At 57.7% G+C, this 25,523-nt stretch overlaps 2 protein-coding genes across 3 annotated transcripts; one reads left to right on the top strand and one right to left on the bottom strand.

The window, feature by feature from the left end:
- The first annotated feature begins 6,103 nt into the window (after positions 1–6,103).
- DBN1 (drebrin 1) lies at positions 6,104–20,678 on the top strand. 2 transcript variants are annotated; one of them, XM_041750376.1, is made up of 15 exons: positions 6,104–6,351; positions 10,995–11,050; positions 11,660–11,772; positions 11,954–12,028; positions 12,140–12,286; positions 12,420–12,497; positions 12,760–12,911; positions 12,997–13,060; positions 16,517–16,576; positions 16,658–16,781; positions 17,534–17,671; positions 18,000–18,164; positions 18,568–19,229; positions 19,492–19,594; positions 19,738–20,678. In XM_041750376.1, the coding sequence occupies exons 1-15, from the start codon at positions 6,266–6,268 to the stop codon at positions 19,806–19,808; spliced, it is 2,094 nt and encodes a 697-aa protein (XP_041606310.1). In that variant the 5' UTR covers positions 6,104–6,265; the 3' UTR covers positions 19,809–20,678. The 2 variants fall into 2 exon arrangements, with proteins under 2 accessions (XP_041606310.1, XP_041606311.1); XM_041750377.1 differs by lacking the exon at positions 17,534–17,671 and having other exon boundaries at positions 6,109–6,351.
- Positions 20,679–20,958: 280 nt separating this feature from the next.
- On the bottom strand, positions 20,959–24,131 carry PRR7 (proline rich 7, synaptic). The gene is made up of 2 exons (XM_041749561.1): positions 21,631–24,131; positions 20,959–21,457 (listed from the first exon to the last, which is right to left on the bottom strand). Exons 1-2 carry the CDS (start codon positions 22,049–22,051, stop codon positions 21,060–21,062), a joined length of 819 nt encoding a protein of 272 aa, XP_041605495.1. The 5' UTR covers positions 22,052–24,131; the 3' UTR covers positions 20,959–21,059.
- Between the last annotated feature and the right edge of the window lie 1,392 nt (positions 24,132–25,523).

Here is a 25,523-nt window from a genome sequence, read left to right as displayed (position 1 = left end):
ATGCTTGGTTTCCATGGATACAGGTGAGCAAGAGCACAGGGGAGGAGGGTGAGTGCTGCTGGGAGCAGTCTGAGGGGAGCCTTCTGGGGGCAGCCACTCTCGGCCCCAAGCAAGGACCACCATTCAGAAATGCCCAGCTGTGGCAAATCTCACAGTTTACCAACAGCATCCAGAGATGCAGACTTTTATGTGAAATCTGGTTTTTGGACACTGACAATTAAGGTTGATTCTTTCTTCACCTGTTAAAAAAAAAAAAAAATGAACGTGGAACAAATTCCACATGAGGACAGCCAGGGAAGAAGTGAGAGACCAGGAAGCAGCAACATCACAGCAATGGGAGGACAGAGGAAACAAATGACAGCCCCTTGCAGAGCTCAGGGCAGGAGTGTTTCCAGAAGTGCCAACAGTGTTATCCAGGCAGATAAGGCCAAGGAGTCCCCACCGCATTTCCAACAAAGCAATGTTTGCCAGATCAGTGTAGCAGAGAGCTAGGGCAGCGGCCAGGGTGAGAGGGACAAGCAGAAGGGCTGGTGAGATGTAGAATGAGAGGAGAGGAGAGTGTAGACAACTCTTTCAAGAGGCTTGGCTATGATGGGCTAGGAGGAATCCCGACCACTGGCAGCCACAGTCAAGTCAGTGGACAGCCCAGATGTGTGGAAGGAGGAAGCTGGGAAAGGTGGCTGAAGAAGGGGAAGTTGGGGGAGAGGGTGGACAGGGAGGGGAAGGTGAGCAGAGAGGTGGAGACTGAATTTCAGGAAAGAGAAGCTAGCCTGGATGGAAATAAACACAAGCAGGGGGCACCTGTTCTTAATGCTGCTTCTGTCTGCTCAACCACAGAGCAATAGCTTATGTATAATTTAATCAGAAAACCACTTAGAGAGGTCATTAGAGGCCTGTTTCAGATGAGGGGAACTGAGGCTCAGAGAGAGAGTGACCCAGCCAGAAGGGCTTGGGGATCAAAGGCTGAGGTACTCCCCAGTGCTCCTCCCAGCTGCCCCCCCCACCACCACCACCACCAAAGAGCTGCAGGGAATACGGTGTTCCCAAGCTGGGGTGTGAGGCTGTGCGGGTGGAGGCTCTGAGGACTGGGAAATGTCCTTGTGCCAGGCAGGGGAGGCCATTAGCGCCCTTGGAGAATGGTCTCCAACCGGGGTGGCAGAGCCCACGGCGGGGGGGAGGAGGGATGAGTGGGCAACTGGAGAGGCAGCAGGCAGGGGAGGGGCTCTTGCCGGTTCTGAGCTATTCGAGCTCATTTGAAGTCGGCAGGGAGAGAGGCGGTGCAGGGCGAGAGACTTCCACGGGAGTACAGAGTACAGAGAACCGATGATCCCGGGGCTGCCTCCTCACCTGCTCAGTGCCAGCTCCCACGTGGCCCCCTCCAGGCAGCCCTGCCAGGGAAGGGAAGCTGAGGGCCAAAGGACTGGGCCCCATGGCGCACAGGGACCAGTGGCCAGGCGGGGATTTTGGAATCCCAACCCTGTGAGTGGAGGATAGGTCCCCCTGGCCCCTAACGGGGTGCGGGTTGGGGCTAGGGTTCCAGGGGCCACAGTGGGGCAAGAAGCTTGCTGGGAGTCTGGGAAGAACTCCCAACCCTGGGAGATCGTGTGGGGAGGTCACCACAGAGTGGCCAGGGGGGTTGTGGGGGGCAGCGCAGGCACTAAAAGGCCAGCTCAGCTTTCACCCTGTCCTGCTGCTGACAAGAATGACTACTGCTTGGGGATTAGGCAGATTAGGAAGGACTCTTCCAGCTGCCATTCAAACTAGTTTAAGCAAAAGCAAGCATAATTTGTCTCATTTAACCAGGAAGGTTGTCTCTCCGAGCTTACTTTCTCTCCATCTCTCAGCTCTGTTTTCCTCATGCTGGATGGCTGTATTCTCAGGTGGGCCTCCCGTTATTGGCAAAGATGCCCCTCAACCAGCCCCAGGCCCATATCTTGCCAGCTCAGTAGCCCCAGAGGAGCCTTTCTCGGTGGTTCCAATAATCTCAGAGCTGACACCATTGGATTGACTCAGGAGATGTGTGCATCCCTGAAGCAGTCTCTGCATCTGACCACGGCCTGGACTACCCGCTCCCCCCTGGAGCCTGCAGTGGAAAAGCAACGAGGACAGGAACAGAGATACCTAACCTTGGACATCCACAGCACTGGGCACATTTCCTCCCCTCCAAGCCCAGACCCCTGCCCTGACTCCCACTGTAGTCTCCACAGCTACAGCCTTAAGAATTACTTCTGATGGTGTGCCTGGGTGGCTCAGTCAGTTAAGCATCTGCCTCCAGCTCAGGTCTTGATCCCAGGATCAAGTTCTGTATTGGGCTCCCTGCTCTGAGGGGAGCCTGCTTCTCCCTCTCCCTCTGCTGTTCCCCCTGCTTGTGCTCTCTCTCTAATAAATAAAATCGAAAGCAAGGGATCCCTGGGTGGCGCAGCGGTTTGGCGCCTGCCTTTGGCCCCGGGGCGCGATCCTGGAGACCCGGGATCGAATCCCACGTCGGGCTCCCTGCATGGAGCCTGCTTCTCCCTCTGCCTGTGTCTCTGCCTCTCTGCCTCTCTCTGTGTGACTATCACGAATAAATAAAATCTTTTTTAAAAAAATCGAAAGAAAAAGGAAAGAAAGAAGAAAGGAAGAGAGAGAGAAAGAAAAGAAGAAAGAAAGAAAGAAGAAAGAAAGAAAGAAAGAAAGAAAGAAAGAAAGAAAGAAAGAAAGAAAGAAAGAAAGAAAAAGAAAGAAAAGAAAAAGAAGAAAGACAACTACTTCCGACCAAACTCTAGGCAGGGCCACACCCCTGGAAATGAGGGTGCTAGGAGGGGAAACAGGGAGAGCCTGTGGTGTGACGTGACATGGGACAGACCTGGGTTCCCATCCAGACTTTGTCATTCACCAGCTGCACACCTCAAGGCAAGTCATTGCCTTCCCTGAATCTCAGTTTTCCCATCTGTAAAACAGTAAAAAGGGCCAACACATCAATAGCACCTACTATGTGCGGTTGCCACTTTAAGCACTTTTTATTTTTTAAGATTTTATTTATTTATTCATGAGAGACTGAGAGAGAGAGAGAGGCAGAGACACAGGCAGAGGGAGAAGCAGGCTCCATGCAGGGAGCCCAACGTGGGACTGGATCTCAGGTCTCCAGGATCACACCCTGGGCTGCAGGCAGTGCTAAACCGCTGCGCCACCAGGGCTGTCCCATTTTAAGCACTTTTTAGATTTTTTAAAAAAGTCTTCAGACAGACCCTATGAGGTAGGCACCGTCATGATCATCCCATCTTATAGTTGAAAATGAGTAAGACGGTCTGGCAATGAGTCTAGGGCAACATGGTTGGCAAAGTCTGTGCAGTGACAGCAATGGACAGAAACAGAGCTAATGTGGTCCAGTGGCTGGCTCTGGACCAGGGGCAGATGCCTGGGAGATGCTCTGAGCACTGAAACGATGATGCTGGGCACTCTTGAAAGTACTTGGTTCAAACTTGGCAGGGGCAGGATCATGGCAGAGAAGGCTCCACCTGCTGATCCTGAAAAAGTGCTGAGGCTAACATGCCAATCTTGAAACCTTCCCTGAGAGTTGTGGAGAAGCACAGAACAGGAAGATGGGTGTGGGAGGTAGGGAGAGCCAGCCTTCCAGGAGGAGGGAGGGGTTTCTCACCTTCAAAGCCCCCATCCAGTCACATTTTATCCTTATAAATCAGCAAAGAGGAGACTTAGAGAGGAGAAACCTTTTAGCCAAGGTCATACAGCAAGTGACCAGCTTCTGGATCTGAATCCTCCCTCTTTTTTGTCTCTACTCCAGGGACAGAGAAGTCACTGGACCAGCCTCCCAGTGTGGAGGGGAGCTGGCACTCTAGGGATGGGAGAGATCCAATATGTTAGTGATTTGAAGGGTGATCAGTGCTGGGAGTGGTAGACACAAAAGCCTGGTGGGAGCTCCAGGGAGGCACCGAGATCAACACCCCCCCCCCCCTGTTGTCCCACCCCCACCAGGCCTCAGCTGGCAGGCCTGTGAGTTTGTTTCATGGGTAACAAGTGGCTGAAGAAAGGCAGATTCAGAGAGGGTGATTGGTGATCACCTTCCTCCCACTGGTAAAAGAGAGTGAAGATCATGATGGGGCCACTAAATTTGGCAACTTAAGAGTCACTAGTGACCTCACTAGTTACCTCACTAGTTGTCCCTGAAGCAGTGCCAGGGACAACAGGAGCAAAAGGAGACAGATTGCAGATTTATAAATTAGATTTATAGAGGGCTAAAGGGTAAGAGAACCAAAAGGAGTAGGCTCCAGGGCATGTAAGCAGGGAACCCTCTTTCTCCCCTGAAAATAGAGAAAACGGGGCATGGGACATATGAGGACTCTGTGCTATCTTTGTAATTTCTCTGTAAATTTAAAACTGTTCTAAAATTAAAAGTTTATTTAAAAATATAGATGGCAAAGAGGTGAGAGTGGGGTGGCTGGAGACAGTTTGTAGGTGGCTGAGGGGAAGAAGGAATTTGAGGAAGGGAGAGCATGCTCATTGGACTTCTGTTTTTTGGATGTGAAATTGAGTGAGCAGGAGGCTGGGGAGGAGGAGGTGGTGGGGAATTCTGAGCTGGGACACGTCAAAGTAAGAGGGGAATGAGGCCAGAGATGACTCTACCTACTCCTCCCAAGCACCCCTCAGCCCTAGGGTGGTCTTCTCTCTCCCCAGAACCCTACTGACTCTGCCCAGGGCCTTGCTCCAAGTGGCAGCTGTGGAGAAATTACCAGGGTCAGGGGTCTATGGCATAGTAGGTGCAGAGTACCCGAGGGAGGTGTCTGTGAAATTTAGGGGGTTTGAAGAGGTTATTCCTACTTGAAAGCACTGGGACTCACTGCTAATCAATGCACACTGCTCTCCTTCTCTTGGTGTAACTGATTACCCATCTCAGAACTCAGAGGCCCAACTGGGGGCCACCTCCTTTTCCATCTCCCAGACTGGACCAAGTAAAGCTTGCTTGATTCTGTCACCTCCCCCAAGAAGATGGGGTGGGAGGCTGTGTAGGAGGTGGAAAAGGCTTCTTCAAGCTGGGGAGAGTTTCAGGGTCCCACCTCAGCAAGGAGTGGAGATGTTCCATGAGGCCCTGGCAGTGGTGCCCACTCCCTTGTAGGGGACTTCTGTACTTGGAACCCTGCCCTGGGAGTCTGGGGTTAGATGCTGCTTCTGGAACTGTACGTGGGATTCCTCTGTGAGGCCTGAGGCTTGGGAGAGAAGGCAAAGGAATTGGAGGCTGGACCCATCAGAGACAGCCCTTGGGGGCAGCCAGGAACTGAGAGAGTGTTCTGGAGAGAGGTGGGTCAGGGATGGGAAAGAAGTTGGGAATCCTGGAGTACTGAGCTAAGTTGGGGCTGAGCACAATCAAGGAGGCAGGGATGGAGGGGTGTGGTTGGGAACTGGGATCCCAACGGGAATAAGGTAGGCTGGACCGAGGAGGGTGCTGCTAGCGAAGGTGGTTACCGTGAATGTGTGGAGGTGCGCACTGAGGGCGTGGTTGGGAAGTAGGCTGGGAAAGAAATGGGTTGGATGTGGGGTAGGGACACAGATGGCAGTGAATAGTGATGGGGGTGGACTAGGAGTGGACCTTTCAGAGGTGGGTACGGGCTGCATACGGGCCAAGGTGGCTGGTCCAATTGGGCTGGGGTTGAGGGTTGGAATGGAGATGGGTTTAACCTGGTTTGGGATGGCAGGGGGATGGGGCTAAGGCTGGGACGGAGAGAAATTAAGCACGGGGTAGAGCTGTGCCAACCGGAGCGAAGTGGATTTGGGCCTGGGACTAGGAGCTGGAAAGGAGAGGGGGGAAGCCGGGCCTGGGTGGTGGCCGCAGACGGGAACCCCGCGAGGTGGTGCCGCTGCTGGGTATGGGGCTGGGGGAAAGGGTGAGCGCCCACGCTGTGGACACCGTGCGCGAGGGCCGGGGACGCGGGCGGGACGCGGCCGGGGTGCGGGAGGGCAGAGCCGCGGCGGGCGCGGGGCGGGGGGCGGGGGCCGGGGGCGCCCGGGGCAGGCCGGGAAGGGGGGCGGCCTCCCCCTGGGCCCGCCGGGCGGCGCTAGGACCGGGCGCGCGGAGGGAGCGAGCCGGGCGGAGCCTGCGCCCCCCGCCCCCCGCCGGCCGCTCCCCTCCCCCGGCCGCGGCTCGCTGGGCTCGCGGCGCTGCAGAGGCTTCGCGGCGGCGGCGGCGGCGGCTCCCTCTTTCCTTGCCTCCTCCTCTGGCCGTCCGTCCGTCCGTCCGCGCGTCCGTCCGTCCGGCCTCAGTCCGGCCAGCAGCATGGCCGGCGTCAGCTTCAGCGGCCACCGCCTGGAGCTGCTGGCGGCGTACGAGGAGGTGATCCGGGAGGAGAGCGCGGCCGACTGGTGAGCCCCCGCCCCGCCCCCGCCCGCGGCCCCTTTGTCCCCGCCGCCGCCGCCGCCGCCTTTGTTTCCGCCCGGCTCCGCCGCCCCGCAGCCGGGAAGGGAGGGGGCCCCGCAATGGTGCAGCGGCCCGGGGGGCTCGGGAGGGGCTGCCTCGGCGCGCGCCGGGGGAGGGGCCGGGCCGGGCGGGCACTGCCGGCCCCGGGCGCCCGCAGGCGGCCCCGGCCTCGCGCCGCGGCGGTGGCCGGACGCTCCGGGGAGGCGCGGGGTCCAGATGCGGGGCCCGGGGCCGCTCGCCCTGCGGGAGCCCATCCCCCGCCCTCGCCCTGCCGCCCCGGGCCCCGGGGACAGGTGTGCACGGGGCGGCCAAGGGCACCTTCGCCACCTTCGGGCGGGAGCGGGCCGGGCGGGGACGAGGCGGGGAACCAGCCAGCGGAGCCAGCGCAGCCCGCCTGGCCCGGCCCGGCCCGGCCGCAGCACAAAGGAGAGCTAGGGCGGGGGAGGGGCGGGGCGGGCCGGGGCCGGGGCCGGGGCCGGGGCCGGGGCGCCCCGCCCACCGGGGGCCTCTCGGAGCCGGGGTGCCGGGCAGCGGTGTTCCTCGCCGCCTCGCCGCCGCCGAGCGACTCCTGTTCCCCTCAGGGGTCGCGGAGAAGGCCGAGCTGAGACCTCCTCTCCCCGATCCGGAGGGGACTGCGGGGACTAGGCAGTGGGGCCGGGAGCTGCCGCGGGGGCTGATCTGCCTGGCCAGGTGGCCAGCTGGGGTCCCTGAGAGGAGGCTCCCAGGCACACAAGTGTGGAGGGAGCGCCCAAGCAGGAAGGAGAGAGTGAGTACATCCACTGAGCTCCGAAGCCTCAGGCTCAGTGGTCAGCTTCCTCGTGGCAGATAAGCTGAGCTACCTTCTCTCTCCCTTTCCTGGCTGTTGTCTTGCCCTGAGCTTGAGACGGGATGGACCACCTGCTCTCTCTGGCTGGAGACCCCTGGGTGGCAGGAAAGCAAAGGGGTCCCACACTGCCCCATTCAGGAATCCCCTTCCTCCAAAATACTCTCTCCTGGGACAGGTGCCCATTCTGTTCTCTAGGCCTGGTCTTTTCCTAGCAGGAAGGAAACTGAGGCACAGAGTGAGGATAGGTCTGAGGGCCCTCACGTGGGCTGGCCTCACCCTCATCTTAGAAGGGCAGTTAGGTAGGGACACTGACCCGGGGGCTGGAGGAGGGGCAAGATGGCCAGGCGTCCATGCCATGGTACTGCAGCACTGGCGGGCAGCCAGGCCTGGAGGGATGGACGAGGGAGAAAGCTCTCAAGTCCTGCAGGTCAGTCACAGGAGAGGCCAGCACAGGCCGAGCCGGCAGGAGACCCACCCATTGTCCCAGCCCTGCCCCATGGGGGCTGAGATCATGGGAGGAGTTCAGGGCAAGTGGCCCGCTTGGCCTGGTGGAGGAACTAGGCTTAGGATATGGGCCTTGCCTGCAGAGGCACAGCCCGCCTTAGAACACCCTACTCGTCCTCTGGTCTGCTGGTTACTATATACCACCACCCCGTTTCCCTCTAACCTCCCAAAAGCAAGGTTCTGGCAGCCCAGCACAGGGGTACACAACTGCTGCTGGACCACATTCTGTTTAGCAGAGGCCTGGGCTCCCACCACCCAGCAGCATCCATGTGGCCAAAGCAAGTTATTCATCATTGGCATGCGTCACCCCCATCTGGGTTGTGTGTGGGACACACATGTACACATGCACCCTCGTACATACAGACGTTTGCCAACTCCCGAGGGCCTAGATAGCGTTTTGTAAAGAGGGTGTGGAGATCACATCCTGCAGAGTAGGGCATGAACTCCCAGTCCCAGTACAGAACCAGGAGTATAGTGGAGTCTCAGGACTTAGGGGCAGACCCTGCACTCAGAGGCCAGAGGAGCGTATCTTGGGTACAATTGCTGTCTTGGTCAAGAGGCATGGTACTGCCTTCACTTACCTCTGAGGGGGATCTTGCTCCTATGTGGTAGAGCCTTTGAAACGGACTGTTGCCCTGGATAGGACACTACTCACTGTGTTGACTACACACAAGTATCTGCTCCTCTCTGGTCCTCTTGAAAAGAGAAGGAGGGGATGGGACTCCACCATATCTGGGACCCCCAAGGTACCTTCCAGCTCCAGCATCCTGAGAGGGGAATTGGACTGAGGGTTCCTCCATCTGCCTTTGGTCCCCACCTCAACCGAACATGGGATCTCCCTGGAGTGGCTACATCCCAGGCCCACCTCACCCTAGTTCAGTGTCTCTGGCCTCGGTGACTTCTCAGAGTTTGTGTCAATATCACAGATACCTACTGGTTCTGCCCTGTGCTGGACCCGGGACCCAGTGAGTGATGCATGTTGATTGAATTGGATGTCTCCATTTCACACAGCTTACAGTTAGAGGCGTTGTCTGTTTCCAGGGGTTGAAGCTGAAGAGATATGTAGATCCCTGGGACCCCATCCTGATACCTGTGGTTTCAACAGCTTCCACCCTTTCAGGCCTGGCTATCTCTGATGTGTTTGAGAAGAACAGGTCTAATGAGATCTAGGATAGGCTTAGAGGCTTCTTGCCATCCCTTATGGGGTATGGAAAGTGCTCTAAGGAGGTGCAACTTAGGACAGGGCTTCCTTGGAAGCTGGCATTGGGTCCCTGAAGGATTTCAGTCAGGGCTGGCCCATGGGATGGATAAATAGGTCTAGCCCTCCTGTGGAGGGAAATGAATGTGCAGAGGCTCCCCGGTGGGAAATACCTAGAATTGAGTTTGGGATCCAGAGGCCATCCAGCGCATCCCAAGTGTTTGGTATGGAAACGGAGGTCTGGCTAGAAGGGCAGGTGGGGGCAGAGCTCAGGGTTGAAGGGCTGCTGAATGCTTAGGTATGGTTTCTGCCAGTCAAGGGCTGTGGCTGTAGCAGGAGAAGATGGCCAGAGGTGGGTAGGCAAGGGTTGAGAATGAAAGGGGTCCTTGGCAGGGCAGGCATTCCTGGGCCCTGGGAGAGGCTGGCAAGTTGTCCCACAGAGGTGTGATATCTAGAGCAGTGTCTGGCCACCAGGGTTCTTAAGTTCTGCCTCTGTTCCTGCTCTGTGGAATGGAGAGGGGCAGACCCCTGTTTCTCTGAGGGCCCTTTGTTCCCAGTGGTGGGTTAGGGTAGCCAGACAGGTGGTGGGACAGCTGTTCTGAGAAGCAGCTGCCAGGGTTGGGGCCCAGGCAACAGTTGGACCGGGAGCTCACAGCCCACCTGTGTCCCTTTCCGGAGGGAGAGGTCTAGGGGGCCCTGTGGCACTGGCGGTGACTCCGCGACTCGTGCTGACTTCCTGAGACTGGGCCAGGGCCTCCTTTTCCTCCTCCCTCTCCCCTCCCTTCTTCCTCCTTTCCTCTCCCCTCCTCCTTCTCCATCCCCCTCCTCCTTCTCCATCCCCCTCCCTCCTTCCTCTTCCCGCTCTCCCTTCCTCCCCCTTCTCTCCTCCCTCCCTCCCTTTCTCATTTTCTCTTCATCCCTTCACTTCCTTTCTCTTTCTTCCTCCTCACTCCCTGTTTCTCTCGCCCTTTCTCTTCTCCGTCACCCTGCCTCCCCATCTTCTAGCCCACCCTCCACCCCCACCCTCGCTGCCTCCTCCACCTGCCCTGGAAATAGGGAAAGGAAAGCATGGGGAAGGGGCTTGAGACCCCCTGAGCTGCCTTCTCCCTTGCCCCACTGGGTTCTCAGGAGGAGATGTCTCTGTCTTCCCTTCTGTGAAATGGAGGCTGGGCCACTACCTCTAGGGAGAAAAAGCCAGGGCAGAGAAAGCTAGGGAGGAGGAAGAAGGAGGAAGGCTGCTAGGGTTGGCTTTCAGTTGAAGCTAAGGCAGAAGGAAAGGCTAGCATTCCCTGGGGGCCAGAGCCTCAGCTCTGGCCCAGGCCTAGAGGCAAGGCTAGAAGGCTAGGAGAACATGCCCACCAGGGGTCTGAGTCTGGGCAAGAGTGACAAGAGTGACCACGGTGAACTCATCCCTATTTCTGAAAGGCAGAGATTGAGGCCAAGGGCATGTCCCTGGGGTCCTTTGTGTTCAGGAGAATGTGGCTAGGGTGGGCTCAGTCATGTGCCAGTTGCCAGGTTGCCATGGTTACTGAGGGATGCCCAGCGAAGAGAGCACCAGGTTCTCTCTCCTCCCCCTCCCTTGCCATGGGGGAGGGGCGGTGGGTACTGAAGAACATGCCAGGTAGGTTCCCAGCGCTGGCCAATGGAGGCTGAGGATTGTGGTAGCCAGGGAACGGTAACCAAGGAACCGTCGCCTTGGAGTTTCCATCTCACACCCGCTTGTAGGCTGCCAGGGCCTGAGCTCTGAGAACGGGACACATGGGCTTCCACAAAGCCAGGGACCAGGCAGTGATTTCTGCCCCCTTGCCTACTGCCCACCTGCCCTGGGCCTCCCTCTACCAAGTCCCAGGCTGCCCCCTCACTATGCCCCCTTCCCCTGCCCAGGCTCCAGCCAGAATTGGTGCCTAGCCCTGCTGTCATGATGACATGGCAGTGCTGGACCAGAACCCCTATCCCTGTCCTGCCTCCTCGGTGTCCCTCCTCCTCCCCAGAGCCATCCCCACCCAAAATTGGCAGCCTGGGCCCTGACAGTACTCTGAGGCACCCCTCCCTCTCTCCAGGGCTCTGTACACATATGAGGATGGCTCAGATGACCTCAAGCTTGCAGCATCAGGAGGTAAGAATTCCAGCCATTCCGTTGCCTTCCTCTCCGTCCCCTCCTCTGGTTTTCTTCCCCACCCACCTGGCTCCAGGCCATTTCCCGGCCTGTAGCCAGCCGACCCACACTTGTCTGCCTGTGTCCTTCCTCTAGCCATCCCTCAGATCCCCAGGGCAGGGAAGGAGGGAGCCTTATTTGCTCTTTGATTATGAGAAGACTGAGCCTCAGAGAGGGACAGTGACTTGCCCAAAGCCACACAGCTAGGAAGGAGGGGGCCTGGCAAGGATGGCCCATGTCACATCTACTTTCTCCAGAGCCAGTGGGTTTTATTTTACCTAACTGGGCTCTAGCACTGTGAGAGGTGTTGATGTGCGAAGAGTGAGACATGGGATGTGTGAAAAACAAACACTTCCCGAGTCCTAAGTCAGGCCCTGGGAGATTCAGAGACAAAGCTTGCCCCTGCCTGTTGACTCTTTCTCACACCAGCACAGAACTGTGGGACCTCCAGATCTCTGGGTGAGCCTGTAGAGCCCATAAGAGGAGTCTGCCTTTTGGGTTCCAGCCCCTTTGCAGGGTAAGGGTTCAGGAGATGAAGAGTCTTGCTTGATAACTCTTCGATTCCCCCAGATGGGGGTTTGCAGGAGCTCTCTGGCCACTTTGAGAACCAGAAGGTGATGTACGGCTTCTGCAGTGTCAAGGATTCCCAGGCTGCTCTGCCAAAATACGTGCTCATCAACTGGGTATGCAGCTGTGGGCTGGGGAAGGGAGTAAAGGCCCCGGAACAGTGATCCTCCTCCCCAGGTCATCTACTGACACTGTTGGGAGAGAGCACCGCTAGCCCCCTGGGAAGAGAGCCCAGGGCCTCAGGCTGCTGTCCCCTCTTGTCCTTTCCTGACTCCCTCTCTGCTGGGTACTTTGCAGGTTGGTGAAGATGTGCCTGATGCCCGAAAATGTGCTTGTGCTAGCCACGTGGCTAAGGTGGCTGAGTTCTTCCAGGTAGAGGTGGGGCCAGACCTGGGGCAGGGTGGTAGGGTGGGGGCAGGGTCTCTATGCTGGGGGCATTCATGGGAAGGAGCCAGGCTGTCCCAACACACCTTCTCGCTTCAGGGTGTTGATGTGATTGTGAATGCCAGCAGTGTGGAAGACATAGATGCGGGTGCCATCGGGCAGCGGCTCTCCAACGGGCTGGCACGGCTCTCCAGCCCGGTGCTGCATCGCCTGCGGCTGCGTGAGGATGAGAACACCGAGCCGGTGGTCAGTGTGCCTGGGACAGGCTGGCCTGGCCAGGGCTTCACCCTTTGTGAATGGGAGCTCCCAGAATGCTCAGGAGGGAGCCCCCCCAACCCCCTCCTTGTCCCCGCTCATGCCAACCTGTTTGACTCTGCAGGGCACCACCTATCAGAAAACTGATGCAGCTGTCGAAATGAAGCGGATTAACCGTGAGCAGTTCTGGGAGCAGGCCAAGGTGTGGACCCTGGCCCCAGCTTTCAGGCTGAGCTGTCCTTCCCTGATCCTGTCCCATGGCATATAGCTCTGGCCTCTGTCCCCAAGTCCCCCGCTTAAGCAGTATGTCCCATCTCGTGTGCTACCCTAGCTGAAAGGGGGAGCCATTTTGGGCTGAACTTCCCAGAAACAGAACCTCCCCAATCTTGCGTTGGGGAGGGGCTGGAGGGGCAGGGGCGGGCCCCAGCTCAGGGCCTGCACTGCCTTGGTGTGGGGGGTTGCAGAAGGAGGAAGAGCTGAGAAAGGAGGAGGAGCGGAAGAAGGCCCTGGATGAGAGACTCCGGTTTGAGCAAGAACGGATGGAGCAGGAACGTCAGGAGCAGGAGGAGCGGGAACGGCGCTACCGAGAACGGGAACAGCAGATCGAGGAGCACAGGTTGGCCCTGCCCCCACCCTAGGCCACTTGCTCCAGGCTACATGTGGACCCACCGTGAGGTATGCGTGCCGGCTTATCATTCCAGGAGGAAACAGCAGACTTTAGAAGCTGAGGAGGCCAAGCGACGGTTGAAGGAACAGTCTATCTTTGTAAGTTTTTGTTTGGGGCTCCCAGTCTCCTGGTTAGGGGAAGTGAGAATAGTCCCTGTGTTACTGGACCTCTGTTGAGGGGGATGGGCCTGGGAGGAGCTGGTTATCAGTGGCTTGACGACTGTTCTGGGTGTTTGGAGTACCTCTGCATGGGCATGGGAGTGTCACAGAGTGTCAGGCCTGCCACCCAATCATGTGGGTCTCTGTTCCTGGGCTGTGGAAAGAGACTTCCTTGGAGAAGTTTATTTTGTAGACTGAAAGAGAAAATCTATCTTGACCCAGTCCCTCACCGACCTGCCCCTCCCCCCCAGCCCCTCCTCCCAGTGGAGCCTGAGAAGCTTGGGGTGGGTTAGACACACCTCCTGTACTTTGGAGGGGCTGGAAACCTGGTCCCCACCACAGTTGTGCTGCAGAGCCACACGAAGGAGTTTGGGCTAGTGTTCTGAGCGTCTGTGCATAAGTGTGTATAGTTCTAGGGGTGCTCTCTTACCTCTACACACTGGGAGTGGCCCACAGAAGCATTCTGGGGTTGAGTCTTCATGCTTGGAATTGAATTTTGTATTTCAGAAATAGCCAAGGTCATTTAGGGTGGAGCATGGTAGAGTTCTGAGTGGGAGGTGGGCAGTACTCATGTGGATTAGTGATGGCCAGTTTTGCCATGAGGACCCAGATGAGCTCCAGGAGGGTCACCCCCACAGGAGGCTGAGAGGGAGGAGACCCGACAGCCATGCCCACTGTGGTATGAAGTGGCTGTCAGAGTTCATTGCAGTCACATCAGCCCTGGGGGTGGAGATGTGTGGTTAGTGAGCTCCAGCTGCAGTTGTTCATTCAGCACACCTTTGCCACCTGCCGGGTATCAGGTGTTAGAAACAGTGGAGAACAAGATGGGCAAAACTTTTTTAAAAAGTAATTGATGAATCAGTTTATTTTGAATTGTGCCAGAATGTCCATAAAATGTACCATCTTAACCATTTTTAAGTATACAGTTTAGTGGCATTAAGATTCCCAACATATTCACATTGTACAACTATCATCACTGTTTATCTCCAATTTTTTTTTCATCTTTCCATATTGAAACTCTGTCCGCATTAAACATTAACTCCCCATTCTCTTCTCCCCCAGGTCCCTGGCAACTGCCTTTCTACTTTCCGTGAATTTGACTACTCTTAAGTACCTCATTTGAATGGAATCGTAATATTTGTCCTTTTGTGACTAGGTTATTTCACCTAGTGCGGTGTCTTCAAGGTTCATCCATGTGTCAGAAGGTCTTCCTTTTTAAGGCTAATAACATTCCTTTGTACGTATACACCGCGTTTTGTTTATCCATTCAGAGCAAGGTCGTTTTGAAAAAGTTTGTTTTATAGAGAATTTCATATACAGACACACAAAGGTAGAAAGAACAGTAATAGTGCATCCCCCTGAAGTGATCACTCATCTATACCAGTTGTCAACGTTTCAGGCAAAGTCTTATACCCGGCCCTTCAGGTGTGGCTCATGGGGTAGTGACAGTGGATATTCTAGCAGGTCAGTGTGGTGATCCTACCACTTCAGGCCCTCTAAAGAAGGTCTCATGTGAGAACTTTGGAATTTAGAACCATAACATGCTGTCTCTTTGTTTAAGCTGTTGTTCTGCTTTCCCATCTCTGTTAAGAATTGCGTTCCTTGCCTAGGTTCCCTTTCTGCCTGAGCGGTCAGGGAGCCCCCACGTATCTGAAAACACTCAGGCACAGCAGTGCTTCTGACCATGTGATTAGTGTGTTGATCTCGCTTTTCCTACCCAGTACCTGTAATTTGTTTCAATATTTTGCACGTCGTTGGTAGTTAAGGCTTTTGTGGTGAGCTTGCCTCTAGTCCTTTTTTTGAATGAGGCAAAGGCATCTAGTGAGGTCACGCTAGGCGGTGCTGAACACCAGCAAAGGCTGGTGGGATGTAATTTATGGGAAGGCAAGGAGCCTGGCTGGAGCCCAGTCAGCTGAAGAGCAAGGGAAATTGGACTGGAAAGAGAGCTAGGTCAGAGGAGGACTTGAGACTTCATTCTGGAAGAACGCAGAGTTGTGGTTGGAATGACAACCCTCTTGAGGGGGATGCTTTGATGGGCCATTCTCTTAATGTATCCTGAGAGCAAAGTTTGAGTTTACATTACATGCACAAAGCAGAGAAGCCCTGTAAGTCCCCCATCTTACCTGCAGCCTCTCCTCCCCTCTGCACTCAGTCCCTCCTGCCTCATCAGCCACAGTGGCAGCAGGATCAGCACCAATTAAAAAGCTTTGATGTAGTGAGTTCAGTTGAGCAAACACATGCCAGCAGAACCTTGTGCTGGATCTCACTTCTCGTTCTGTGTCACCCACAGAGGATAGGGGCAGTGAGCCCAGAAAAAGGAAGTTATGATACTGTGTAATCTGTGGTGTGTGCCTAGAATACCTCATGGAGACTCCAAAATGACCTGAATGGGCGAGGGACCACTTCTCCAGGAGGCAGTGTCCAGGCTGAGGATGGAAGTGGGAAGAGTTGGACCTGGGCTGGGAGATGGGCACTTGGGGCAAGAGATTGATCTTCCATGCAGAGGCATGGAGGGGGGAGATGATGTGCACATTCCAGGAACTCTGACTGCATCGTGTTGAGGACTTTGTGGTTACATCTTAAAGGGTGTGTGAGTGTTAGAGTGTTAGTTAGGACTAGATCAGACAAGGGGAAGGGGAACAGGGGACACGCAAGGAACTCCTGTCTATCTTTATTCCTGGGGTCGCAGCCTCTAAACTGTAGTGCAGCTGGCTGGTAAAGTGCACTAGGGAGTGCACTTGTGGTGGGGACTGCAGCAAACGGGATAGCAAACAGGATAGTGCCTGGGTTGAGGGCTCCTGCAGCGCTGCTCTGGCCAGTAGTTGCTTTGGGGCATGTCCATTGTTGCCAGGGCTTCTGGCATTTTAAGAGAAACTGGAGACACAACACAAAAGCTTTCTGTGGGCCTTAGTAAACTAGTACTCACTATACTCATGAGAAACCCGCCAAGGGATTTTAAGCTAGGAAAATTCATGGTCTGATTTGGATTTTGGAAAGATCCTTGTATGAGAGAAGAGCAAGGAGGCAGGTGACTAATGGGAAGCTCTCGGTCATGATGCGAAGATCAAGGCAGCAATGATAGGCGTGTGGCTGGCTAGGTACTGGGGTAGGAGATCCAAGAACACTTAAGCTACAAAGCAGGGAGCACTCACGAGTGGCCCTGGATCTGGGGATGTAGGAGTAGGAGGAGCTGAGCTGGGTACCCAGGGGCCCATCTGAGCCAGAGATGAGGTGGCCAGGGCCTTGCAGGTGGAGAGGAGACTGGGTAGTGAAGGGAGCAGAGATGCCACCTCCAGGCCCCTTCCTTCCAGGTTGTGGAGAAAATCTGGGGCCTGTAAGAAGGCCAAGAGCTCAGGGGGAGTGCGGTACCCAGGACCCTGTCCCTTTGGTTTCCAGGGTGACCAGCGGGACGAGGAGGAAGAAACCCAGATGAAGAAGTCAGAATCAGAGGTAGAGGTGAGAGCTGGGGAGAGGGCAAGTGAGGTGGGCAGGGCTCGCCTCAGCCGGGCCACACTGACCCTTTCTCCATGCCCCTAGGAGGCAGCAGCCATTATTGCCCAGCGGCCTGACAACCCGCGGGAATTCTTCAAGCAGCAGGAACGAGTTGCATCGGCCTCAGCAGGCAGCTGCGATGCCCCCTCACCCTTCAACCACCGGCCAGGTAGTCCTAGGTCCCAACCCCACCTGAATCCTACTCCTCAGGTTTGGGGCCTGAGCCTCTCTGTGACTCTTTCTTGGAAGGGAAGCCTTGCCCAAGGAGCCCTTGGAGAAGGCAAGGCCATTCCTCATGTATGCTCTCACCCGCCGGCTCCCAGGTGGCAGAGCTGAGAGGGGCTCAGGCTGGGGTTAGGGGTGGCCTTGGCTGAGCGATGGAGTACTGGAGGTCATCTGGGCAGCCCCACCTTGGGCTGAGGTACCCCCACTGGCCGCAGGGAGCGGCCCTGCTCGGCTTGAAAGAGGTCTTGCTGAGGGCTGTAGATGCATGTGGGGCAGGCTCTTAGCCTGACCCTGAGTTTGAGCCGCCTGGAACCTGCACCCAGTGCTTGCTGTTGAGACTCTCCCCATGTCGCTTCTACCTCCCTCCACGAAGCACCCTTCCGCTGTGTCCGCTGGCCTGAGTGTTTGCCCCGGCTGCGTGCTTGGCCCTGGGCTGGGGCTCCAGGGATGGGGCACACTGTCGCGTGATGCTGAGGCTGGCTTGGTGTGGCAGGCTCATTGCTGTGCGTGTCTGGTGCTGGTGGGAGTCCTCTGGTGGCTTGAGGCTGTGGCCTAGCTTGGCTGATTGTGCGCCCTAGCTGAGGGTACTTTGGACTTCTAGGGCCAGCCTTTGGGGTGGGTGAGGCCTCAGGGCAGGGGTGGGGGAGACTGACCCTCTCTTGTCCTCTGTCTTTCTCTGTCTGTCTCTCTCGGCAGGTCGTCCGTACTGCCCTTTCATAAAGGCATCGGACAGTGGGCCTTCCTCCTCCTCCTCTTCCTCCTCCTCCCCTCCACGGACTCCCTTTCCCTATATCACCTGTCACCGCACCCCAAATCTCTCTTCCTCCCTCCCATGTAGGTAGCAGCCCCAGGCCACAGTGGTGGGGGGTAAGGAGGGCCCCGCTTCCCAGCAGTGCGCCCACCCTCACTCTCCCAGCCTGACTGCTGATCTCTGGTATTTGTCCCAAGAGCAGGTACTACCTGCCTCTTTCCCCTGGCCCTGAAGGGGCTCTGGCCCCAAGGTGCCTGGCTTATAGGATCTGGAGCTGTGGTCTGGCCCCCAAGGGGCCTGGGGGGCTTCCAGCCCCCACCCAGACTCCACACAGGAGGTGCTGGCCAGACCCCAAGGTGGACAATCCTGGTCCCTGACCCTCATTGACCAGCCTGGGGGTTTATTCCACAGGCAGCCACTTGGACAGCCACCGGAGGATGGCACCTACCCCCATCCCCACCCGGAGCCCGTCTGACTCCAGCATGGCTTCCACCCCTGTTGCTGAACAGATTGAGCGGGCTCTGGATGAGGTCACATCCTCGCAGCCTCCACCACTGCCACCACCGCCCCCTCAAGGTGAGTGAGGGGCTATACCTGAGCTGCACCAGGTCCCCCACCAGTCCCTGGGCTGGGAACTCCACGTGGCCATGCTAACAATTCCTCAGGGGTCTAAGCCAGCTGTCACCCAGATTGTACTGCCCTGGCAGTGGTGATGGCAGGGAGGAGCCTTGGTGTTGCTGTCAGACCTGTCATCTCTAAATCTGACTGTGTCTCCCTGAACACTAGGAGATAAAGGGGCAGCAGGGCCCAGGGGCTATGCTGGAAGGTGCTCTGCACAGAACTCTTAGTGGAAACCTTCTATCCTGGAAGCTACTGACTCCGCAGTGGGTGGGCAAATAGAGTAAGGTGGCTGCCCCAGGTCTGCATCCTTTCCTGAGGGAGCTGACCACATGTCTCTCCTTCGTTGGTGCTATGACAGAGACCCAGGAGCCTGGGCCCGGCCTGGATAGTGAAGAGACCAGCAAAGAGGCCAGAGCAGCACCCCCTCAGGCCTGGGCTGGCCCCATGGAGGAGCCTCCACAGGCACCGGAACCTCCCCCAGGGCAAAGCAGCCCCACGGAGGACTTGATGTTCATGGCATCTCCAGAGCAGGCTGTCCTGGCTGTCCCTCTGGAGCCTGCCATGGCCAACTCTGCCACAACTGACACCCCGGCAGCTGATGCCAATGAAACCGACACTGCCACTGCTGACACCGCTGTTGCCAACACCATCACCCCTGCCGCTGCCAGCCTCATCGACCTGTGGCCTGGCAATGGGGAAGAGGCCTCCACACCCCAGGCTGAGCCCTCGGGTGCTGAGGTCACTCTGGCAGAGGTACCCCTGCTAGACGAGGTGGCTGAGGAGCCACTGCCACTGGCAGGCAAAGGCTGTGCCAACCTTCTCAATTTTGATGAGCTGCCTGAGCCGCCAGCTACCTTCTGTGACCCAGAGGAGGAAACAGAAGGGGAGCCCCTAGCTGCCTCCCAGGTCCCAACTCTGCCCTCCGCTCTAGAGGAGCTGGATCAGGAGCCAGAGCTGGAGCCAGAACCAGAGCCCCACCTGCTGACCAATGGCGAGACCACCCAGAAGGAGGGGACTCAGGTGGGGCAGGGACAGTCTGGTGGGAGGGGTGGTGGTCAGGGTTCTAGCAGAGGCACCCCCTTCCTCTGACCCACATGATTGGAGGGAAGCTCCGTTCCCTTCTCCCTCCTTGGGCCAGCTCTGCTTTTTTGCTCAGAGTAGACATGTTTCCCTGGAAACCACTGATGGAATCACTGGTTGCTGGGGAAACGGAGTTCAGGCCTGTAGGTCAGCCCTAATCCTCCTTGGTGGGGCCCAGTGACCTGGAGCTTTCCTCCTGCAGGCCAGTGAGGGGTACTTCAGCCAATCACAGGAGGAGGAGTTCGCCCAATCAGAAGAGCTGTGCGCAAAGGCCCCGCCTCCTATGTTCTACAACAAACCTCCAGGTAGTACTGGGATGGGTGATGCTGGGGTGCTGGGTTCAAGTGTGTTTGCATACACACACAGCCACAGCTCCCAGGGGCTGGGGGACACAGCCATGGGCTTGCTGGGCCATCTCCTTAACTCCCCTCCCTTCCTGACATCACAGAAATCGACATCACCTGCTGGGATGCAGACCCAGTACCAGAAGAGGAGGAGGGCTTCGAGGGCGGTGATTAGCGGTGATTCCTGCCCTCAGGCTGCCCTTGCCAAGGCCGCCCACCTGTGTCGGCCTCTGGCCAGACGGCCCGCCGCGCCTGCACTTGCAGCAGCTCCGCCTGGCATCCATTCCGGATTCCGGCCCTGGCCCAGGACTTGGCCGCTTCCCTACCCACAGGGCCCAACTTTTACAGCTTTTCTCTTTTTTTTAAAGTTGATAGGAGACTTGTACAGTTGACTGGTTTTCCTCCCGTTGGTAGTTGAGACGCTGTTGCAAATTCTACCCCTTACCCGCCCGGTCCAGATTGTAGCTCTTAGCCCTCCCTGCTCACTCAGCTGGCCGGGGTGGAGGCCTCACCCTACTTGGGGCCTGGTGTCGGGGGAGCTCTGGGTGGGAAAATGTCCCACCTCTTTTCCTAGTTTTATGTTTCTTGGAAAAATATCACTTTGTATTCTCTGTCCAGGGCTTCAGATATTTTGCACGAATTTTAAAACATGGCAATAAATGGCTCGTGGGCTCTGGCTCCCTGGGACCCCCTCCCCACCCTTCCCTTGACCCCTCCCCGCCTGGCCCAAAGGAAGTAGGCCCAGATGGGGCCCCTCAGCTTCCAGGCCCTTTCCTGCCCCCCTCCTGCTGGGCAGGTCCCAAGCTGGAGGCCCTAGGCGCGGATCAGGTCAGGGCTATCGGTGGGGCCCGGGGCTTGGATGGCCCCCCCCAACTCCTCCCTCTTTGCTTGGGTTCCTTTTTCACGTTCAGTAACTGTTTTTTGGAAAGCACAAACTTCTGTAACGGGTCGTGCTGATGTCTGTTAATAAAGAAATCCAGATCCCTTTGGGCCTGCTGCTCCGGGCCTCCAGGGGCAGATCTGGGGTGTGCCGCCTGCCCTGTGACCCCCGATTCCCAACTCTTCCCACCTCCAAGGTCACAGGGGGTGCCCTCCCTGTGATCTCATGGGCAGGGAAGGTCTGGGGCTCCCAGGGGAAGCAGCCCATGACGCTTAGTTCCGCACCCTCAGGCCAGTTTGCAGCCACTAGGTGCACTCAGGTTCTGTCCCGCCAAGGCCCAGGCACGCCTGGCTACCAGAGCCTTGGGCGCAAGCAGTGGGTGCCCCTCCTCTTGTACCAAACCAGATCACACACCTTTATTATCCTCAAAATGTAACAAACGGGGTAAGAAATCCCTCCCTCCCCACCCCCCCGTCCAAGGGAAGCATTTAAAAAGCCCCGCAGTCAGGCCATGAGTCCGCGGGTGGGGCGCCAGAGGGCGCCCCTCTATACGGCTGTAGTCCTCCCGAACAAGGGGATGGAGACCGGCAGGCGCCAAGCTCCATGCTCCAGCGGCTCGCGGCTGCTGAGCTCCGAGTCGGTCCAGCTTGGGAAGACCCGGCGGCCGCGGTCGGCTTGCAGACAGAGCGCAGGGCAGGGTGGCGCGGGCCGTGGAGCGCTGGGCAGGTGCAGCGCCGACGTGTAGCCCCGGTCCAGGAAAAGTGGCTTGTAGCTGGGCGGCGGCTGCTCTTGCTTCTCCGCGCTGTCGCGGCGGCTCAGGAAGGGAGTGACGATCTTGCGGTAGAGGCCGCGCGTGTCCGTGAGCACCTCACTGTAGGGCGGCGGCGGCTCGGCCATCAGCACCGCCTCTTCGTAGCACGGTGGCTTGGACATGTCCGATTCCGCTGCAGGGTGGGGGGCGGTGCGAGGCGTGAGGCCACCCGTCCCCGGCCTCCCGCGGAGGCCTCCGACAGCCGCCAAGCACAGCCCGCCCCCCCCGCCCCCCGCAAGCCTCCTGCCCAGCAGCGCTCCCGCCCACCCTGGGGCCCACGCTGCCCTCGCGGAGGCCCGCACTCACCTTGGCGCGGGTAGCTCCAGGGCCGCGGCGGCACCGGGAGGTGCACCGGGGGCGGGTGCGGGAGCGCGTGGTGCGGGTGCGCGTGCGGGTGCGGGTGCGCGTGCGGCTGCGCCGGCCCGTGGTGCAGCAGCGGGTGGACGTGCACGTGCTGATGCGCGTGCGCCGGCGCCTCGAGGCGGCCGCGCTGAGGCGGGGGCGGCGGCGCCAGGCCCGGGGGGCTCCCGGCCAGGCTGCCCTCGAGCTCCAGCGGCTCCAGCTCGAGGGCGCGCAGGTTCTGCTCACGTAGTCGCTCCTCCTGGCGCCGTTTGAGGCGGCGGCGCAGGAAGCTGCAGAAGCAGCAGAGTAGGACGATGAGACCCCAGATGAGCCAGAACCCGGCGAAGCACGTGAGGAACGTGTAGGTGCCCTGGGACATCACCATGGCGGCGGCGGGTCCTCGGTTGCTTCACTAGACACTCGGCTCCTCTACTCGGCTGCGGGCCCGCGCCACGCTCCCGGGCGCCGCCAGTGTCGCTCGGGGACCTGCGGCCGGGGGCTGCCCGCGGCGGGGCTCACGTCGTGCGCGCGCCGGCGGGGGGCAGCAGCAGCGGCGCCCGCTCCTTCCCATGGCGCCGGCGGGCGCGGGGCGGGCCTCACCCGGGGCCGCGCGGGACCTGCAGGGCAGACGCGGGGCGCGGTGAAGGCGCGCTCCAGCCCCGGGCGACTCCCCTGCCCGCGCCCGCGCCCTGCGCAGTTCCGGGGAAGCCTCCTCTGCGGGAACCCCCGCACTCCCCGGGGCGGTGACGTCACCGAGGATGACGTCACACCCCGAGGGTTCCCCGGTAGGGTTTTCCCGGATCCGAGCCCCGGCCGCCGCCGCCGCTGGGCCGAGGGGACTCCGGGCCGGCCAGCAGGCGGCGCGCGAAAGCCAGACTCAGCCTCGGCACCGGAGGTTCAACACCCCAGAGGGTACCCCAGTTCGGAAGGGGTTCCAGAGGCGGGTGGTTAACCCCTGGGCGCTGAAGAGCGTCCCGGGGCGGTTGCTGTGCGACGGGGAAAAGGTGGCCCACCTCCTACAGCCCTACTAGCAGCCCACCGACGCCCGGCTTCAGCCCAGTGCGTGCGCCGCCGCCAGGCAGCCCCCGACGCTCTAGGCCCTCTAGGCCCGTACCCGCGCTTCCCCCCGGGCCGCCCCAAGCCAGGAACATCCAGGCGCGCACTGCGGCCTCGCGGCCGTCATCGCTCGGGGAGAAGGGGCTCAGGCGGCGCTTCGCGCTGGGGCTGGTACGGTACCGCGGCCGCCCCCGTCTGCGCCGCACCGCCCGCGGGGCGTGGGCCGTTCCGTCTTCTCCTTTCCTCTGGGCCCCTGCGCCCATCAGATCCCAGCTCAGCCTCGGGTTCCCCAGCCTCCGACCAACTGGCAGCCCCACTTGGCCCTACTGCTCTAGGTCCTGTGTGCCTTACTGCTTCCTCTCAATCCCTTTCCGTTTTTGCAGAAGGTAGGAAAAGGAGCTCGTCTGCTACTGTATCACCTGGTCTTTCATCACTCCAGATGGGCACGTCTAGTTCTGCCTCCTCCTCACCACAGCCAGGGTTTAGAAGGGAACCTTGTATCCTAAAATGTATGTAGGAGGGAACCCTGACTGCGGAGTGAGGAGTGGCAGGCGACTGTTCGCACCCCCTCGAACAGAAGTGTGCCCTTCATGAATGTCCTAACTACCCAGGTCTTTCGCATACAAACCCTTTGGGGTAACTGCTGTTATTCCTATTTTACAGATGAGGCAGGGAGCAGTTAGCTGTGTAACTGGCAGATGGCAGTGCTTTAATTTGAACCCAAGCCTGGCCACAAAACCCTGGCCAGGGGTGGAAGTGCTGCTACTTGAGCTATCTTGTGGGCCTCTACCACCAGCCTCATGGACCCCCCCCCCCCCCACACACACACACACACTTCCTCAGCAAGTCCAGTGCACAACATTAGGTCTGGGGGCAATGTTGGCTCCACATCAAGCTGTCTCAGACTGTTCTGGTAGCAAGCTGGGGGGAAGCCAGGCCAGGGGCCACCCCACACTTCTCCCCAGATGGCTCCTGTCTGATTCTGTGGCTGCCTTGTGCCATGTGCCATTTGGTCCCTGTGCCAGTCCCTTTCTCCTGGGCCTGTGTTCCAGAACAGACAATGGTAAGAACAATAGCTCCACCCGCCCCCTCCACAACCCTGCCATGAGGCTGCCATGGCGACGCAGCCAGATAAAAACACGATGCTGCCAGTCACTGGGAGTTAATTAAATCTGTTGTTCTCCTTTTCCTGAGCCCACAGGAATTTTCAGGAATGCTCTGAGAAGGCTGGCACTAACTAGGGGGCCCCTTGGCCTGCACAGCAGGAACAGCTCCAGATCAGAAAAGGTACTTCTGAGGTTGGAGGTGATGGAGTTTAGCTGAATTAGAAATAGAAATACCAGGAATCCCTGGGTGGCTCAGTGGTTTAGCACCTGCCTTGGGCCCAGGGCGTGATCCTGGAGTCCCCGGATCGAGTCCCACATCAGGCTCCCTGCATAGAGCCTGCTTCCCCCCGTGCCTGTGTCTGCCTGTGTCTCTGCCTCTCTCTCTCTTCTGTGTCTTTCATGAATAAATAAATAAAATCTTTAAAAAAAGAGAGAGAGATAGAAATACCTGCCAAGAACTGTCTACTGCATGTCAGGCCTTGTTCTAGGCACTTTCCATTCAGAATCTCGTGTGCTATATAATACTACCTGCTCAGGCCCATTTGATAAATTAGGAGACAAGCTCAGACAGAGAAATGACTTGCCCCAGGTCACACAGCTAATAAAGGGAGGAACTAGGTTTTAGCCTGAGTCTATATCCAAAGTCTGTCACAATTATTTTCCCTTATGTGGCCCCTGAGATGTAAATGAAGAGCCTGGTGCATGTGAGCACTTTGAACATGAGGACTTGGCAGCAATGGAGACACTGGGTCAACTGGCCAACTTGTAGCCAAAACACACCTTCCTGTTCCTTCCCAGCAAGACCCTGGCCTCCAGCCCTCAGGTCAAGAATAGGAAAAGGCTATAGGGTGAATGGAGAAACAGGAATGGCAGCTCCAAGGTCAACAAGGAACAAAGGACACTCTCTGCCCTGAGTGGCCTAGCTCAGCTGACTGGGCATTAAGGTGAATGGGTGGCAGGCCACATGCAAGACCCTTTAGGTGCTAATGTGGCTCCTCAGCCAGGAGGCAAGAACCATTGCCATATTGTACACTTTAGGCCGCTGCAGGTCTGAGAGAGGTAGGCTCTCTGATGTCACACTGGTACCAATAACCAATTTGAGTGGGCAGGGGTTTGATGCTAAACTCCCTCCTAGGCTATTATTTCACTCAGTGGTGCTCTGGCAGGTCAGAGGACGTGGGTCCTGCCTGAGGCCTTCTTCCTGACTTTGTCTAGCCCACAGGAATTGCTCAGTACATCTCATCTAATCCACAGTAGGTGCTCAATACATAAATGTCAAGAGAGACATTCAGACCTTTCCAGAAGCTCTTCTTAACAGGCCAGGCTTCTTTAAGTTTCCTGCATATTCTGTGCATGCTCTTGCCTGTGTCTGGGGAGCCCTCTGCAGACTCTGCCTGCAGCTTCTTACTCACAGCTATATACCCTTCCCCAACCCCTCCAGACTGTCCAGAGCAAATACTGCACTTGTCCAACTCCAATTGTGTGCTAGGGGTGGTGCCTCCAGATGGCCTCATCCTTAAATCTGCCATTTTATGATTTGTTTCTTCATTCTGTTTTCTTACCTTCTTACAGGTTATCTGAACATTTTTTAGGATTCCATCTGGATTTATTTAAATTTGTGAGTGTATTAGTTTGGTTTTCTTAGGCCACACACTCACTAGTTTAGCAGGGGGACAAAAACAAGACCCCAGGGGG

Source organism: Vulpes lagopus, chromosome 3 (genome assembly GCF_018345385.1).
Source record: "Vulpes lagopus strain Blue_001 chromosome 3, ASM1834538v1, whole genome shotgun sequence".
NCBI classification, from domain to species: domain Eukaryota; kingdom Metazoa; phylum Chordata; class Mammalia; order Carnivora; family Canidae; genus Vulpes; species Vulpes lagopus.
This window is presented reverse-complemented; position numbering and strand designations above follow the sequence as displayed.